This window comes from Lampetra fluviatilis, chromosome 73 (assembly GCF_964198595.1).
Source record: "Lampetra fluviatilis chromosome 73, kcLamFluv1.1, whole genome shotgun sequence".
NCBI lineage: Eukaryota > Metazoa > Chordata > Hyperoartia > Petromyzontiformes > Petromyzontidae > Lampetra > Lampetra fluviatilis.
Window position 1 is genome coordinate 2,143,591 of NC_136347.1, and position 15,478 is coordinate 2,159,068.

At 52.7% G+C, this 15,478-nt stretch overlaps 1 protein-coding gene across 1 annotated transcript; it reads left to right on the plus strand.

The window, feature by feature from the left end:
* The first annotated feature begins 2,442 nt into the window (after nucleotides 1–2,442).
* On the plus strand, nucleotides 2,443–15,427 carry HPF1 (histone PARylation factor 1). Its single transcript, XM_078883782.1, has 8 exons — nucleotides 2,443–2,607; nucleotides 2,935–3,166; nucleotides 5,042–5,234; nucleotides 6,569–6,667; nucleotides 7,482–7,653; nucleotides 11,270–11,357; nucleotides 12,743–12,915; nucleotides 13,589–15,427. The coding sequence occupies exons 1-8, from the start codon at nucleotides 2,572–2,574 to the stop codon at nucleotides 13,715–13,717; spliced, it is 1,122 nt and encodes a 373-aa protein (XP_078739908.1). The 5' UTR covers nucleotides 2,443–2,571; the 3' UTR covers nucleotides 13,718–15,427.
* The last annotated feature ends 51 nt before the right edge of the window (nucleotides 15,428–15,478 follow it).

Below are 15,478 nucleotides of genomic sequence, written 5' to 3' on the forward strand. Positions count from 1 at the left end.
AATGGAGACCCGGGAGATGCGTAAGCCTTAGACCAGTGGTTCTTAACCTGGGTTCGATCGAACCCCAGGGGTTCGGTGAGTCAGTCTCAGGGGTTCGGCGGAGGTCAAGACACACCTGACTCATGATTGTGCACCAGTAAAACATGTACCTATGTTTTGAATTTGAAAAAATAATTTTATTTTTCCAATTAAGAAGGGTTCGGTGAATGCGCATATGAAACTGGTGGGGTTCAGTACCTCCAACAAGGTTAAGAACCACTGCCTTAGACGATGCCGCTCCAATAGATGCACCTTTATCACAGGCCTTTAATGACAAGAATGTGAAGTTGAACACTCAGTTCCTAGGTTCAACCTGCAGGGTAAGAGCGGCCAGTCTTTGTGGACCTGTGTGTTGGGTAGATCTCTCACCAGGAGCGAGAGCCAATAAGCTCCCAAGCATTCACTATGTTATCATAATTGCATTTATATTGTGCTTGCTTAATCGCCTCGGCAATTCGGAGTTTTGTATCGTATCTCTTTTCAAACACTCTAAGAGCATCCCCAAGTAGCAGCTGCCCCTGTGTGGCACAAGGTGGTGGCCCTGCACCGGCCTGCATGTGGACAAGAGCCTGTCAGTAGGGGGCGATGGTTGATGTGGCATCTCAGTTGTGGAGTTTGTAGGTAATGTTTAGAATTTGCAAAATTTTTACCCAGATGCCAGCATGCAATGGCCAACTCGTTTTGAATGTTGTACATACACTGTTAAGCAGACGGTGCGTATTTTTTAATTAGCTTCTTGTTAATAGGATGTAACCTAATGCAGTATATTTCAATGCAGTAATTCAATTATGTTAATATGCCTGTCACGAATTTAGAATGAATACTTGTATGATGGTGTGCGTACATGTACCATTTGGTCTATAAGGGTCAAACATTGAATGAGTGATGTTAGGACAAAGTGTGTGTTTTGCAAGTAACCTGTACAGATCACTCAGGTGAGACTCATTGTTCTTGTGATACAGGTCAAAGGGTACTTTTGTGTTTTCAGGAAGCATCTCCCTCTGGAGCAACTTATTGTCTTTGAAATAGCGAGCACACTCGGATCATTCATCAGTTACAAGGCATAACAATTAAAAGTTACACGAAAAGGAGGAACTCTCTATAACACGAATTATAATTTTGTATTATGTGTTGACGTAGATTTTGTCGAATTAGGACAAGCAATGGTCCTTGCTGATTGGAAAGTGACGAAAAGAATTGCACACGAGCGACGCATCCACGCAAGCTCTTGATGCTCTGTTTTGCAGTTTGAAAATGAAACAACTTTGAATTGTGTTATGTTTTGAATTTGATAATTGTATTTCATCATTAAAAGCTTATTCATTGAAAACGATATTTCGTGCGAATTTTCTCTCACTTCGAGCGGAGATTTACAAATCTCCATCGGCACACCCGCGATGTTCTTCTTCCACCGAGGACGGAGGAGAGGAGCTGTCGCTGCGTGAGGCTTGTGTTGTAGTCGAAACGTCGTGAGAATTTTTGTTTTATATTTATATTATTTCATTATTTCCCTTCTACGTGACTTTACCGAAAGAACTAAGAATAAGTAAGCAGATGTTAAACAGAAAATATACAAATATATCACGAAATAACCAGCGCTCTTCGTAGGGTGTCTTTGTTATTGTAATCAACTGCTCCTCTTAATTGGGTTCCCTTTATGAGAATAGCAGAGGTGGGACAAAGTCATTGTTATGCAAGTCCAAGTCGAGTCGCAAGTCATCAAATTCATGACTCGAGTCTGACTCGAGTCCAAGTCACATGACTCGAGTCCACACCTCTGGAGAATAGGGTTTCCCCTTTTTTCTGGCAACAAAACAGGTGTTACAATAGTAAAACATCAAACTGAAAACATTTTACAAAGAGTCATGTCTGCATTAACCACAATGCTTGTGGTCAGAATGTAAACAAAAAACAGAGGATGCCAAAAAGCGTACGTCTTTTGGCATCCTCTTGTCTAATATTTTGCTGTCTTTTCTTGGATTTTCTGTTTGCACTTAGTCACATATTCACTTTAAGATGTTTTTTGTTCATGTTTTTGTTTGTTGCGGTCGCACCCGATTCAAGAGCCGAATGGCTCACAGGGCTACACCTAATACATGAAACTTGAACACTGGACAGACATGGTCGGATTTTGCAGTACTCGTCATGACGCCTGCCAAATAATTGTGTACTCTCTGCAGCTTAGTAAATGTTTTTGCCAGATGTGCCGGAGAGTAGTGAGTCGGAATAATCGAGCCTCACCCTAAACCCAAACCCGAAAACCTTAATTAACCCCTAACCACCCTGACCCTGTCCCGAACGCGTGAGTTCAAATTTGAACTAAACAAGATGTCGGCCCCCGGCGTTCCCGGAAGTGACGTTACCCGGTCACGACCCAGGAGCCGAACATCCGTAAATGACGTCATTTTACCGCGTCGCTTTTGCCTGTTTCCCGCCAAAACGCTCTGCTCACCACCCTCACCACGCTCACCACCCTCACCACGCTCACCACCCTCACCACGCTCACCACCCTCACCCCCCTCACTCATCAACATGTCGGCGCGTGTCAAGAGGAGCGCGCGAGAGACGGCGAGTGCTCATGCCTAGCAACCACTCTTAACCACTCACCATTCACACCACTCATACTCACCACTCATCCACTCACACTGTGACACTCACCACTCTCTCCCACCACACTCACCACTCTCACTCACCACTCTTACTCATCACTCTCACTCACCACTCTCACTCGTTAGTCACCGCACACTCACACACTCACTCGCCACTCAAGCTCACCCACCATTCACTCACCCATCTCACCACTCTCCACCCTCACCACTCTCACTCACCACTCACCACCCGCTCACTCACTCACCCACCACCCGCTCACTCACCACTCTCGTTCTGGTGATGCAGAAATCCAGTGGGAAACGGGCCCGGATCGAAGTCCCCACCACGACCACCTCCTCCACCATCACCACCTCCTCCACCACCTCCACCTCCTCAGGCCAGGGGCACAACAAAGAGGAGGAGGCGGCGGCGCTGATGCTCCCCGCGGTGTCGTCTCTCTACGGGGGACTCCCGGCACCACGAGACCTCGTGCCGCTGTGGGGCCTCTGCCTGCAGCTCGCTCCACACAGCCCACTCGGTGACTCCTCACCCTCACTCACCACTCACTCACCACTCACTCACCACACTCACCACTCACTCACCACTCTCACTCACCACTCTCACTCACCACTCTCACTCACCCCTCACTCACCCCTCACTCACCCCTCACTCACCACTCTCACTCACCACTCTCACTCACCCCTCACTCACCACTCTCACTCACCCCTCACTCACCCCTCACTCACCACTCTCACTCACCACTCTCACTCACCCCTCACTCACCCCTCACTCACCACTCACACTCACCCCTCACTCACCACTCTCACTCACCACTCTCACTCACCACTCTCACTCACCACTCTCACTCACCCCTCACTCACCCCTCACTCACCACTCTCACTCACCACTCTCACTCACCACTCTCACTCACCCTCACTCACCACTCACTCACCACTCTCACTCACCACTCTCACTCACCCCTCACTCACCACTCTCACTCACCACTCTCACTCACCACTCTCACTCACCCTCACTCACCACTCACTCACCACTCTCACTCACCACTCTCACTCACCCCTCACTCACATCCTCAGTCACCCCTCACTCACCCCCTCACTCACCACTCACTCACCCCTCACTCACCCCTCACCCCTCCCACTCACCCCTCTCACTCACCCCTCACTCACCCCTAACTCACCACTCACTCACCACTCACTCTCCCCTCACTCCTCCCACTCACCCCTGACTCACCCCTCACTCACCCCTCACTCACCACTCACTCACCCCTCACTCACCACTCACTCACCCCTCACTCACCCCCTCACTCATACCCTCACTCACCCCTCACTCACCACTCACTCACCCCTCACTCACCCCTCACTCACCCCCTCACTCACACCCTCACTCACCCGTCACTCACCACTCACTCACCCCTCACTCACCCTCACTCACCCCTCACCTCTCCCACTCACCCCTCTCACTCACCCCTCACTCACCCCTAACTCACCACTCACTCACCACTCACTCACCACTCTCACTCACCCCTCACTCACCCCTCACCACTCACTGACCACTCTCACTCACCCCTCACTCACCACTCTCACTCACCCCTCACTCACCACTCACTCACCACTCTCACTCACCCCTCCCACTCACCCCTCTCACCCCTCACTCACCCCTAACTCACCACTCACTCACCACTCACTCACCACTCTCACTAACCCCTCACTCACCACTCACTCACCCCTCACTCACCACTCACTCACCCCCTCACTCACCCCTCACTCACTCACCCCTCACTCACCCTCCCACTCACCCCTCACTCACCCCTCACTCACACCCCACTCACCCCTCACTCACCCCTCACTCACCCCCACTCACACCCTCACTCACAACCCTTCTCACACCCTGACCCCCTCACTCACCCTCACACTCACCCCCTCCCTGACCCCTTCACTCCCTGTGTGTCACCCCGCATCTCACTGTGTCACTCCGTGTCTCCCTGTGCCTCCCTCTGCGTGTTGCTCTGTATTCCTCCCTCCCCCAGCGTGTCCCCCCCCCCACCCCGCGTGTCTCCCCCTCTGTGTCTCGCTCCCCCTTCGTATCTCTCTCCCCCAGCGTGTCTCTCCCCGCCCCCTGTGTGTCTCCCTCTCTGTGCGTGTCTCCCTCTCTGTGCGTGTCTCCCTCTCTGTGTGTCTCCCTCTCTGTGCGTGTCTCCCTCTGTGTCTCCGTCTCTCTGTGTGTCTCCCTCTGTGTCTCCGTCTCTCTGTGTGTCTCCCTCTGTGTGTCTCCCTCTGCGTGTCTCCCCCTGTGTGTCTCCCTCCCCTGTGTGTCTCCCTCTGTGTGTCTCCCTCCCCCTGCGTGTCTCCCTCTCTCTGTGTGTCTCCCTCCCTCCCTCTGCGTGTCCCCCAAGACGCCATGGCCCCTCTGGGCCTGCACCTGGTCGGACCGTTTGAGGTGCTTTCCGGGAAGCACCTTGGGGGGGCGCTCAGCGGCCCCCCCCCACAGCTGCTGCACCTCCACTGGAGGTACTGGTACGACCCGCCGGAGCTCCAGACGGTGGCACGCGGGGACTCGGACTCACAGACTCACCTGGGGTACTACCGGTGAGGAGCCACAGAGACTCACCAACTCACTCACTCAGAGAGAGACTCACCAACTCACTCACTCACTCAGAGAGAGACTCACTAACTCACTCAGAGACTCACCAACTCACCCACTCAGAGACTCACCAACTCACTCACTCAGAGACTCACTAACTCACTCGCTCACTCAGAGACTCACCAACTCACTCACTCAGAGACTCACCAACTCACTCACTCAGAGAGAGACTCACCAACTCACTCACTCAGAGACTCACCAACTCACTCACTCACTCAGAGAGAGACTCACCAACTCACCCACTCAGAGACTCACCCACTCAGAGAGAGACTCACCAACTCACTCACTCACTCAGAGACTCACCAACTCACTCACTCACTCAGAGAGAGACTCACCAACTCACTCACTCAGAGACTCACCAACTCACTCACTCAGAGACTCACCAACTCACTCACTCAGAGACTCACCAACTCACTCACTCACTCACTCAGAGAGAGACTCACCAACTCACTCAGAGAGAGACTCACCAACTCACTCACTCAGAGACTCACCAACTCACCCACTCAGAGAGAGACTCACCAACTCACTCACTCACTCACTCACTCACTCACTCAGAGACTCACCAACTCACTCACTCAGAGACTCACCAACTCACTCAGAGACTCACCAACTCACCCACTCAGAGAGAGACTCACCAACTCACTCACTCACTCAGAGACTCACCAACTCACTCACTCACTCAGAGACTCACCAACTCACTCACTCAGAGAAAGACTCACTCACTCACTCACTCAGAGACTCACCAACTCACTCACTCAGAGACTCACCAACTCACTCACTCAGAGACTCACCGACTCACTCACTCACTCAGAGAGAGACTCACCAACTCACTCACTCAGAGACTCACCAACTCACCCACTCAGAGAGAGACTCACCAACTCACTCACTCAGAGACTCACCAACTCACTCACTTAGAGAAAGACTCACCAACTCACTCACTCAGAGAAAGACTCACCTACTCACTCACTCAGACACAGGCACACAGATACAGACAGACACATGGAGCTCTACCCAGGGCTGTCTCTACACACAGTCAGACAGTCAGACACAGGCGCACAGATACAGGTAGACAGAGCCCTGGGTGGAGCTCCATGTGTCTGTCTGTATCTGTGCGCCTGTATCTGCCTGTGTGTGACTGTGTGTAGACAGCCCTGGGTAGAGCTGCCTGTGTCTGCCTGTGTGTGACTGTGTGTAGAGACAGTCCGGGGGAGCTGCCTGTGTCTATCTGTGTCTGACTGTGTCTGTGTGCCTGTGTGTGCCTGTGTGTGCCTGTGTGTAGAGACAGCCCGGGGGAGCTGCCTGTGTTTGTAGGAGAGAGCGTGGCGAGCCGCGGCTGTACCATCACCCCGCTAGGAGACAACATCTTCGCTGCTCTCAAGTAACTCGCGTCTCCTACAACTCAACTGACTGTTCACGATGTTCACAGCTGAGGCCCACAGAGCCGTGAGCTCTGTCAGTAGCAACGTGGCCACACGCGATGACGGCTAGACCAAGTGGCTGATGTCATCTTGGTTCTTTCGGTAAAGTCATCACGTAGAAGGGAAGTAATAAAATAATAAAAATAAAACATAATAAAAATACATTTCTCACGACGTTTCGGCCACAACGCAAGCAGCCATCCTCAGGTGAAGAACAGGTCTGTCGGGGAGACAGCGTCTGAATGAAACACCACCAGGCTTGGCAGCGTATATTTAAGTTGCTGGGTTGGAGGGGGAAGAGCGCCTTGACAAATGAATTTGCATATCAAGAGGAATTTAGCATATTTATGGGAAATGCAGATATGGGATTAGTCACTCCTTGTGGAATGCGTAGGAGGTGGGCGGGGGGTTTCAAAGTCATTATGTCCGTGCATTATGCAGGATTAGCAGCATCAAAGGGAGGGAGTAGGGTTAGCAGTAATAAAGGGAAGGAATGTTAATAGAATGGAGCAGCAGCAACTAAACCACCCCGTAAACAACTAAAATATAAACTACATCAGTATCAGAAGTGGCTGATGTCATCATCTTGTAGGGATTTAAAGCAGACAAATACTCTAAACTCGTATAGATACATAGAGACCCGTAGAGACACATATAGACCCATAGAGACCCATAGAGACACATAGAGACCCACAGAGACACATAGAGACACATAGAGACCCCCCATAGTCGTGGCTGAGTGACTGAGTGGATGTCTGTGGTAATGTATGGCAGATGTGTGGCTGACCGAAAGATCCGCTCAGCCAAAAGTACCTCCTCCAAATCTTCCTCCACCTCCTCCATCGCCTCCATCTCCTCTGTGCGTGATGCTCTCATCGCCACGGCGACCAGATTGGGATTCTCCCTGGAGACCAAGTCACCGAGCATTGCTGCTCGGAACAAGAGGGTGAGACTCCATCACTTCTAGCCACAACGACTACCATTCACCACAACTACAATTTGCTACGTCTGATACTACATACACCACCCCAACTACTCACCACCATGGCTACTACTACATGCACCACCCCAACTACTCACCACCACCACCACCCCAATCGTCATGTGGAGCGACAGGCCAGGTAGGTTCCACACAGGGGTACACAGCCGATGAATAGATCATGCCCCTCAACTGATTCTGCTGTCAAACCAGAGCTGGTCATAAGCACACTGACCAGGTATGGAAACTTCTCCACTCTCTCCACAACTACCCCGCCAATAGGGACTTGAGGAGATGGAGTGTTTGATGACACAAAACAGTTTTGGAGGGGCTGATACAAGGCTCCTATTACATGGTCGAAAAATATGTTAAATAATGTAGGCACCAGAGGACATCCCTATCGCGCACCCCAAGGTGAACAGGTAATGACTCTGACTCCTGGCCACATAGCTTTACCCGGGCCTGCTCACCATCACGAAGGTCCTTAATGATCGTGAGCAGAGGGTCAGGGACTCCGAAAGCACGAAGAACAACCCAGAGCCCAGGCCTACTGATGGTATCATAGGCCTTGACCAGGTCAATAAAGCAGAGATGTAGGTCTTGTAGGAATTCTTCACACCTCTGCTGTAGCAGACGGACAGAAAATATGGCGTCTGTACAGGACCGCCATGGGCTTAAACCACATTGGGGCTCCGCAAGCCTCTCCTCAGCGTGCCTGGCAAGGCAATGTTGAATAATCCTTGCCAGGACCTTTCCCGGCACACTGAGGAGTAAGATGCCCCTGTAGTTGTTACAGTCTGTGCGGTCCCCCTTCTGAAAGAGGGGGACCATCAAGGCATCCTTCCAATCCTGCAGAACCCATCCAGTGGTCCATTCTGTTATTATGATGTCATATAGGGCAGTCTGAGCACAAAACCCACTTTCCTGCAGCAGTTCACTTGGAAGATCATCTCTGCCCGGTGTTTTTCCTGGTCTGAGACTCTCGATGGCCTTCCCGACTTCCTCAACAGATGGCACTTCAGCCAGCCAACATTTGAGGCACCGCAGCCTCAGCAGGGTCATCCCCACTTTGCCCCATGATGTTTTCTAGGCTAAGGGATTTCTCCTCCCCCGAGACCTGACAGAAATGCTCAGAAAACCTGCAAATTTGTTCCAGGGGGTCGGAGATTGGATCACCGCTCCCTAAGGATGGTGAGAGCTGTGGTGCTGCAAGTTACTTTTGGGCAAAATAAAAGTAATTTCTGATCACGGGCTACTGAGGCAGACTCCATCTCTTCAGCAACCCGCGACCACCACTGATCTTTGCAGCACCACAAGGCTCACCTAACCTCTGAGCAAAGGCTGCGGTAAGCCTCATTCCACCACGTGGGATGCTGCAGATGATGGGAGTGGGCCTGTCGCTTTCTCTCAGTCAGCCGGAACACCTCCGTCAGCCAGGGTCTCTGGGGAGGTCTGGACCGTGTACACAAAGCAGCCATTGCAGCTGCATGAGCCACAGTCCTAAACCTCGCCCATTTTCCCTCGACATCAGGAGGAGGGAGGAACGATGCCAACCCCAGCTGCAAGCGATGATTGAATTCTCGCAACTTTCCTCAGCTAGCTGACACCAGGCCACTATGGGTTTGAATTGGGTCCTAGATGGACACCCACCACCGGAGTCTAATAATGGCAGGCGCATCTTACAGGTGACAAGCCGATGGTCAGTAGGCACATTAGCTGCACGTTAGGTCCTGTTGTCAAGAGTATAGGCCCACATCTGCTGTTCCATCACTATATAATCCAGCAAATGTTCTTGCTTGAACCTGCTGTGCATCCATGGCGTGTGGATGTACAAATGCCGGAACAGGATTACTTTATCCAGAGGGACCACTTCAGCCAGCACCGTTGACAGGAGGTCTTAGAAGGCATCTGACTCATCAGCCTTGCCTGCATCCCTCCACTGATGTTCATCTTCGGTGGGGGCGTAAGCAACCACCACCACTCCTCGCCTCTTGTTGATGGGCAGGCGAGCCCACAGTAGCCTGGGGCTTACAGCTGTCCACACCTCACCACCGCTGCTCACCACCGCTGCTCACCACCACACCTCACCACCACACCTCACCACCACTGCTCACCACCACACCTCACCACCACACCTCACCACCACTGCTCACCACCACACCTCACCACCACACCTCACCACCACTGCTCACCACCGCTGCTCACCACCGCTGCTCACCACCACACCTCACCACCACACCTCACCACCACTGCTCACCACCACACCTCACCACCACACCTCACCACCGCTGCTCACCACCGCTGCTCACCACCACACCTCACCACCACACCTCACCACCACTGCTCACCACCACACCTCACCACCACACCTCACCACCACTGCTCACCACCACTGCTCACCACCACACCTCACCACCACATCTCACCACCACACCTCACCACCACTGCTCACCACCACACCTCACCACCACTGCTCACCACCACACCTCACCACCACTGCTCACCACCACTGCTCACCACCACACCTCACCACCACACCTCACCACCGCTGCTCACCACCACTGCTCACCACCACACCTCACCACTACTGCTCACCACCACACCTCACCACCGCTGCTCACCACCACTGCTCACCACCACACCTCACCACCACACCTCACCACCACACCTCACCACCGCTGCTCACCACCACTCCTCACCACCACACCTCACCACCGCTGCTCACCACCACACCTCACCACCGCTGCTCACCACCACACCTCACCACCACACCTCACCACCACTGCTCACCACCACTCCTCACCACCACACCTCACCACCGCTGCTCACCACCACACCTCACCACCACTGCTCACCACCACTCCTCACCACCACACCTCACCACCGCTGCTCACCACCACACCTCACCACCACACCTCACCACCACTGCTCACCACCACACCTCACCACCACACCTCACCACCACACCTCACCACCACACCTCACCACCACTGCTCACCACCACTGCTCACCACCGCTGCTCACCACCACTGCTCACCACCACACCTCACCACCACACCTCACCACCACTGCTCACCACCACTGCTCACCACCACACCTCACCACCGCTGCTCACCACCACTGCTCACCACCACACCTCACCACCGCTGCTCACCACCACACCTCACCACCACACCTCACCACCACTGCTCACCACCACTGCTCACCACCACACCTCACCACCGCTGCTCACCACCACTGCTCACCACCACACCTCACCACCGCTGCTCACCACCGCTGCTCACCACCGCTGCTCACCACCACACCTCACCACCGCTGCTCACCACCACTGCTCACCACCACTGCTCACCACCACACCACACCTCACCACCACTGCTCACCACCACTGCTCACCACCGCTGCTCACCACCACACCACACCTCACCACCGCTGCTCACCACCACTGCTCACCACCGCTGCTCACCACCACACCTCACCACCGCTGCTCACCACCACTGCTCACCACCGCTGCTCACCACCACACCACACCTCACCACCGCTGCTCACCACCACACCACACCTCACCACCGCTGCTCACCACCAGGTGGTGTCGCGCTTGTTTCATGGAGCTGGCATCGTGGTTCCGGTGGACGACAAAGACGTCGGATACAGAGAGCTGCCTCACTCACCCGGTGACTCGCTGCTACTACTCACTACTAGTACTCACTACTACTCACTACTACTACTCACTACTACAGAGAGCTGCCTCACTCACCCGGTGACTCGCTGCTACTACTCACTACTAGTACTCACTACTACTCACTACTACTACTCACTACTACAGAGAGCTGCCTCACTCACCCGGTGACTCGCTACTACTACTCACTACTAGTACTCACTACTACTCACTACTACTACTCACTACTACAGAGAGCTGCCTCACTCACCCGGTGACTCGCTACTACTACTCACTACTAGTACTCACTACTACTCACTACTACTACTCACTACTACAGAGAGCTGCCTCACTCACCCGGTGACTCGCTGCTACTACTCACTACTAGTACTCACTACTACTACTCACTACTACAGAGAGCTGCCTCACTCACCCGGTGACTCGCTACTACTACTCACTACTAGTACTCACTACTACTCACTACTACTACTCACTACTACAGAGAGCTGCCTCACTCACCCGGTGACTCGCTACTACTACTCACTACTAGTACTCACTACTACTCACTACTACTACTCACTACTACAGAGAGCTGCCTCACTCACCCGGTGACTCGCTACTACTACTCACTACTAGTACTCACTACTACTCACTACTACTACTCACTACTACAGAGAGCTGCCTCACTCACCCGGTGACTCGCTACTACTACTCACTACTACTACTACTACTCACTACTACTACTACTACTCACTACTAGTACTCACTACTACTCACTACTACTACTACTACTCACTACTACAGAGAGCTGCCTCACTCACCCGGTGACTCGCTGCTACTCATTACCACTACTACTCACTACTACTACTCACTACTAGTACTACACACTACTACTCACAATCACTACTACTCACTACTACTACTCACTACTACTCAAAATCACTACTACTCACAATCACTACTACTCATTACTAGTACTCACTAGTACTCACACTGACTACTCACTACTCTTCTCATTACTCACAGATACATCACCGCTTCCTCACTCAATAGGTGGTGTCTGTGTCACACGGTGTGTGACGGTGTCTGTGTGACAGTGTGTGACGTGTGTGTGACGGTGTGTGTGACGCTGTGTGTGTGTGTGACTGTGTGTGTGTGACTGTGTGTGTGTGTGTGACGCTGTGTGTGTGTGACGCTGTGTGTGTGTGTGACTGTGTGTGTCTGTGTGACTGTGTGTGTGTGTGACTAGCGGAGTTGCGACGTCTGTGTGAGGCGGTGGTGCGCTGTGAGGACGATGCTGCGCGCGTGTGTGTGACGCTGTGTGTGTGTGTGACGCTGTGTGTGTGACGCTGTGTGTGTGACGCTGTGTGTGTGTGTGACGCTGTGTGTGTGTGTGACTAGCGGAGTTGCGTCGTCTGTGCGAGGCGGTGGTGCGCTGTGAGGACGATGCTGGGCGCGTGGCTGCGTTTGCGCCGCTGCAGGAGCTCTCCACGCTGGTTCAGTTCGCCAACGATGAGTCCGACTACGGCATGGGACTCGAGTTCGGACTCAACCTCTTCTGCCACGGATCCCATGTGAGTCTCGCTCCACTCGGACTCACTACTACACTCACTACTACACTCACTCACTCACTACTACTACACTCACTACTATTACACTCACTACTACACTCACTCACTCACTACTACACTCACTCACTCGCTCGCTACTATACTCACTACTACACTCACTACTACTACACTCACTACTACACTCACTCACTACTACTACACTCACTCACTACTACACTCACTACTACTACACTCACTACTACTACACTCACTCACTACTACACTCACTCACAACTACACTCACTACTACTACACTCACTCACTACTACACTCACTACTACTACACTCACTACTACTACACTCACTCACTACTACACTCACTCACTACTACACTCACTCACTACTACTACACTCACTCACTACTACTACACTCACTACTACTACACTCACTCACTACTACACTCACTTACTACTACACTCACTCACTACTACACTCACTCAAATTCACTAATACACTCACTCAGACTCACTACTACACTCACTCAGACTCACCACTCACCTCCACTCATCTCCACCTCAACTCACCACACTCACTCCACTCACCTCAACTCACTCCACTCACCACTCAACACGCTCACCACACTCACCACGCTCACCACACTCACCACGCTCACCGCCCCGCTGTGTGTGGTCGCAGTTCTTCCACAAGCTGGCAGGCCGCACGCTGCGCCTGTCCTACTCGCTACTCAAGAGAGACGCCTTCGGTGACATCGTCAGTGCCCACCTCGCCCAGAGATCACGCCAGCCCCTCAACCTCCTCCCCTGAGCACTCACCCACCACTCACCACACTCACCACACTCACACACAACTCACCACACTCACCCTCAACTCACCACACTCACACATAACTCACCACACTCACTCACAACTCACCACAATCACACACTACTCACACACAACTCACCACACTCACCCACCACTCACCACCCTCACCCACAACTCACCACACTCACCCACAACTCACCACACTCACCCACCACTCACCACACTCACCCACAGCTCACCACACTCACCCTCAACTCACTCACCCTCAACTCACCACACTCACCCACAACTCACCACACTCACCCTCAACTCACTCGCCTGATCCGCACCCAACCCACTCACTCACCTGATCCTCATGCAACTCGATCACCTGATCCTCACCCTCCTCACCCTACTCATCCTACTCACCCTACTCACCCTACTCACCCTCAACCCCCCTCACTTTCCTCAACTCACCCATTCCCCCACCCCGCCCAACACCAAACCCATAGACCGACCTATACATAAACGATTGTAGGTTAACTCTACACACTCGTGTGCTTATTTAGCAGCTAAGACCCACTGAGCAATGTAGCGCTTTTTTAGAAGCTTGCTGGCCACACGTAGTGATTGATCAACAAAGTTGCTTATCATCTCGATTTAAAGCTTTCGTGACTGCAGGGATTCATCTTCTTGGTTCTTTTGGTAAAGTCACGTAGAAGGGAAATAATAGAATAATAAAAATAAAACATAATAAAATACAATTCTCACGACGTTTCGGCCACAACGCAAGCAGCCGTCCTCAGGTGAAGAACAGGTCTGTCGATAAGACAGAGTCTGAATGGACGGCTGCTTGCGTTGTGGCCGAAACGTCGTGAGAATTATTTTATTATGTTTTATTATTTTATTATTTCCATTCTACGTGACTTTACCGAAAGAACCAAGAAGTTGCTTATCATCGTCATCGTGTGGGAATTTATTGTAGCAGCCAAACACTCTGATCGTGTGATGTCGATTCTAAATGTTGAGGGGAAAACCGGAGGAACCGGAGAAAAATCCACGTGACCTCCACGGGGAGAGAAAGACGCAGACTTCAAATATACAGCAGCAGGCAGCAAGCAGCAAGCAGCAAGCAGCAGGCAGCAAGCAGCAGGCAGCAGGCAGCAAGCAGTAGGCAGCAGGCAGCAAGCAGCAAGCAGCAAGCAGCAAGCAGCAAGCAGCAGGCAGCAAGCAGCAGGCAGCAAGCAGCAAGCAGCGGGCAGCAGGCAGCAAGCAGCGGGCAGCAGGCAGCAAGCAGCGGGCAGCAGGCAGCGGGTAGCGGGCAGCGGGCAGCAAGCAGCGGGCAGCAAGCAGCGGGCAGCGTGGAATTCACGAGCTCCGGCATACTCGGCGAAGGAGATCACATCTCTCTGCCCATCACCCCCGGTTTGACCCCCGGTTTGACCCCTGGTGGGTAACCCCTGACCCTTTGTGGCCATTGATTCCTAAAATGTAGCCCTTGTCTTCTCCGCACAGACCCTCGCCTTTGACCTTTCACCCAGACGACGTAGTGCCGAACCCCGACCTTTAAACCTTGACCCTGAACTTTGACATTTGAAGCTTCACCCCACGACTTTGAACCCCCACTCCTGAGCGTTGACCTCGGAGTGATTCGTGAGGGACCTCTCCCTACGGGGGGGGGCTTCGTTCGTGTTCCTTGTTTGTGGATATGAAATAAAGAAGAGAAGAGCCGAGCAGGGGCGGTTTCTTCATTAAGGGCGATTGGGCGACGCACCACCAATG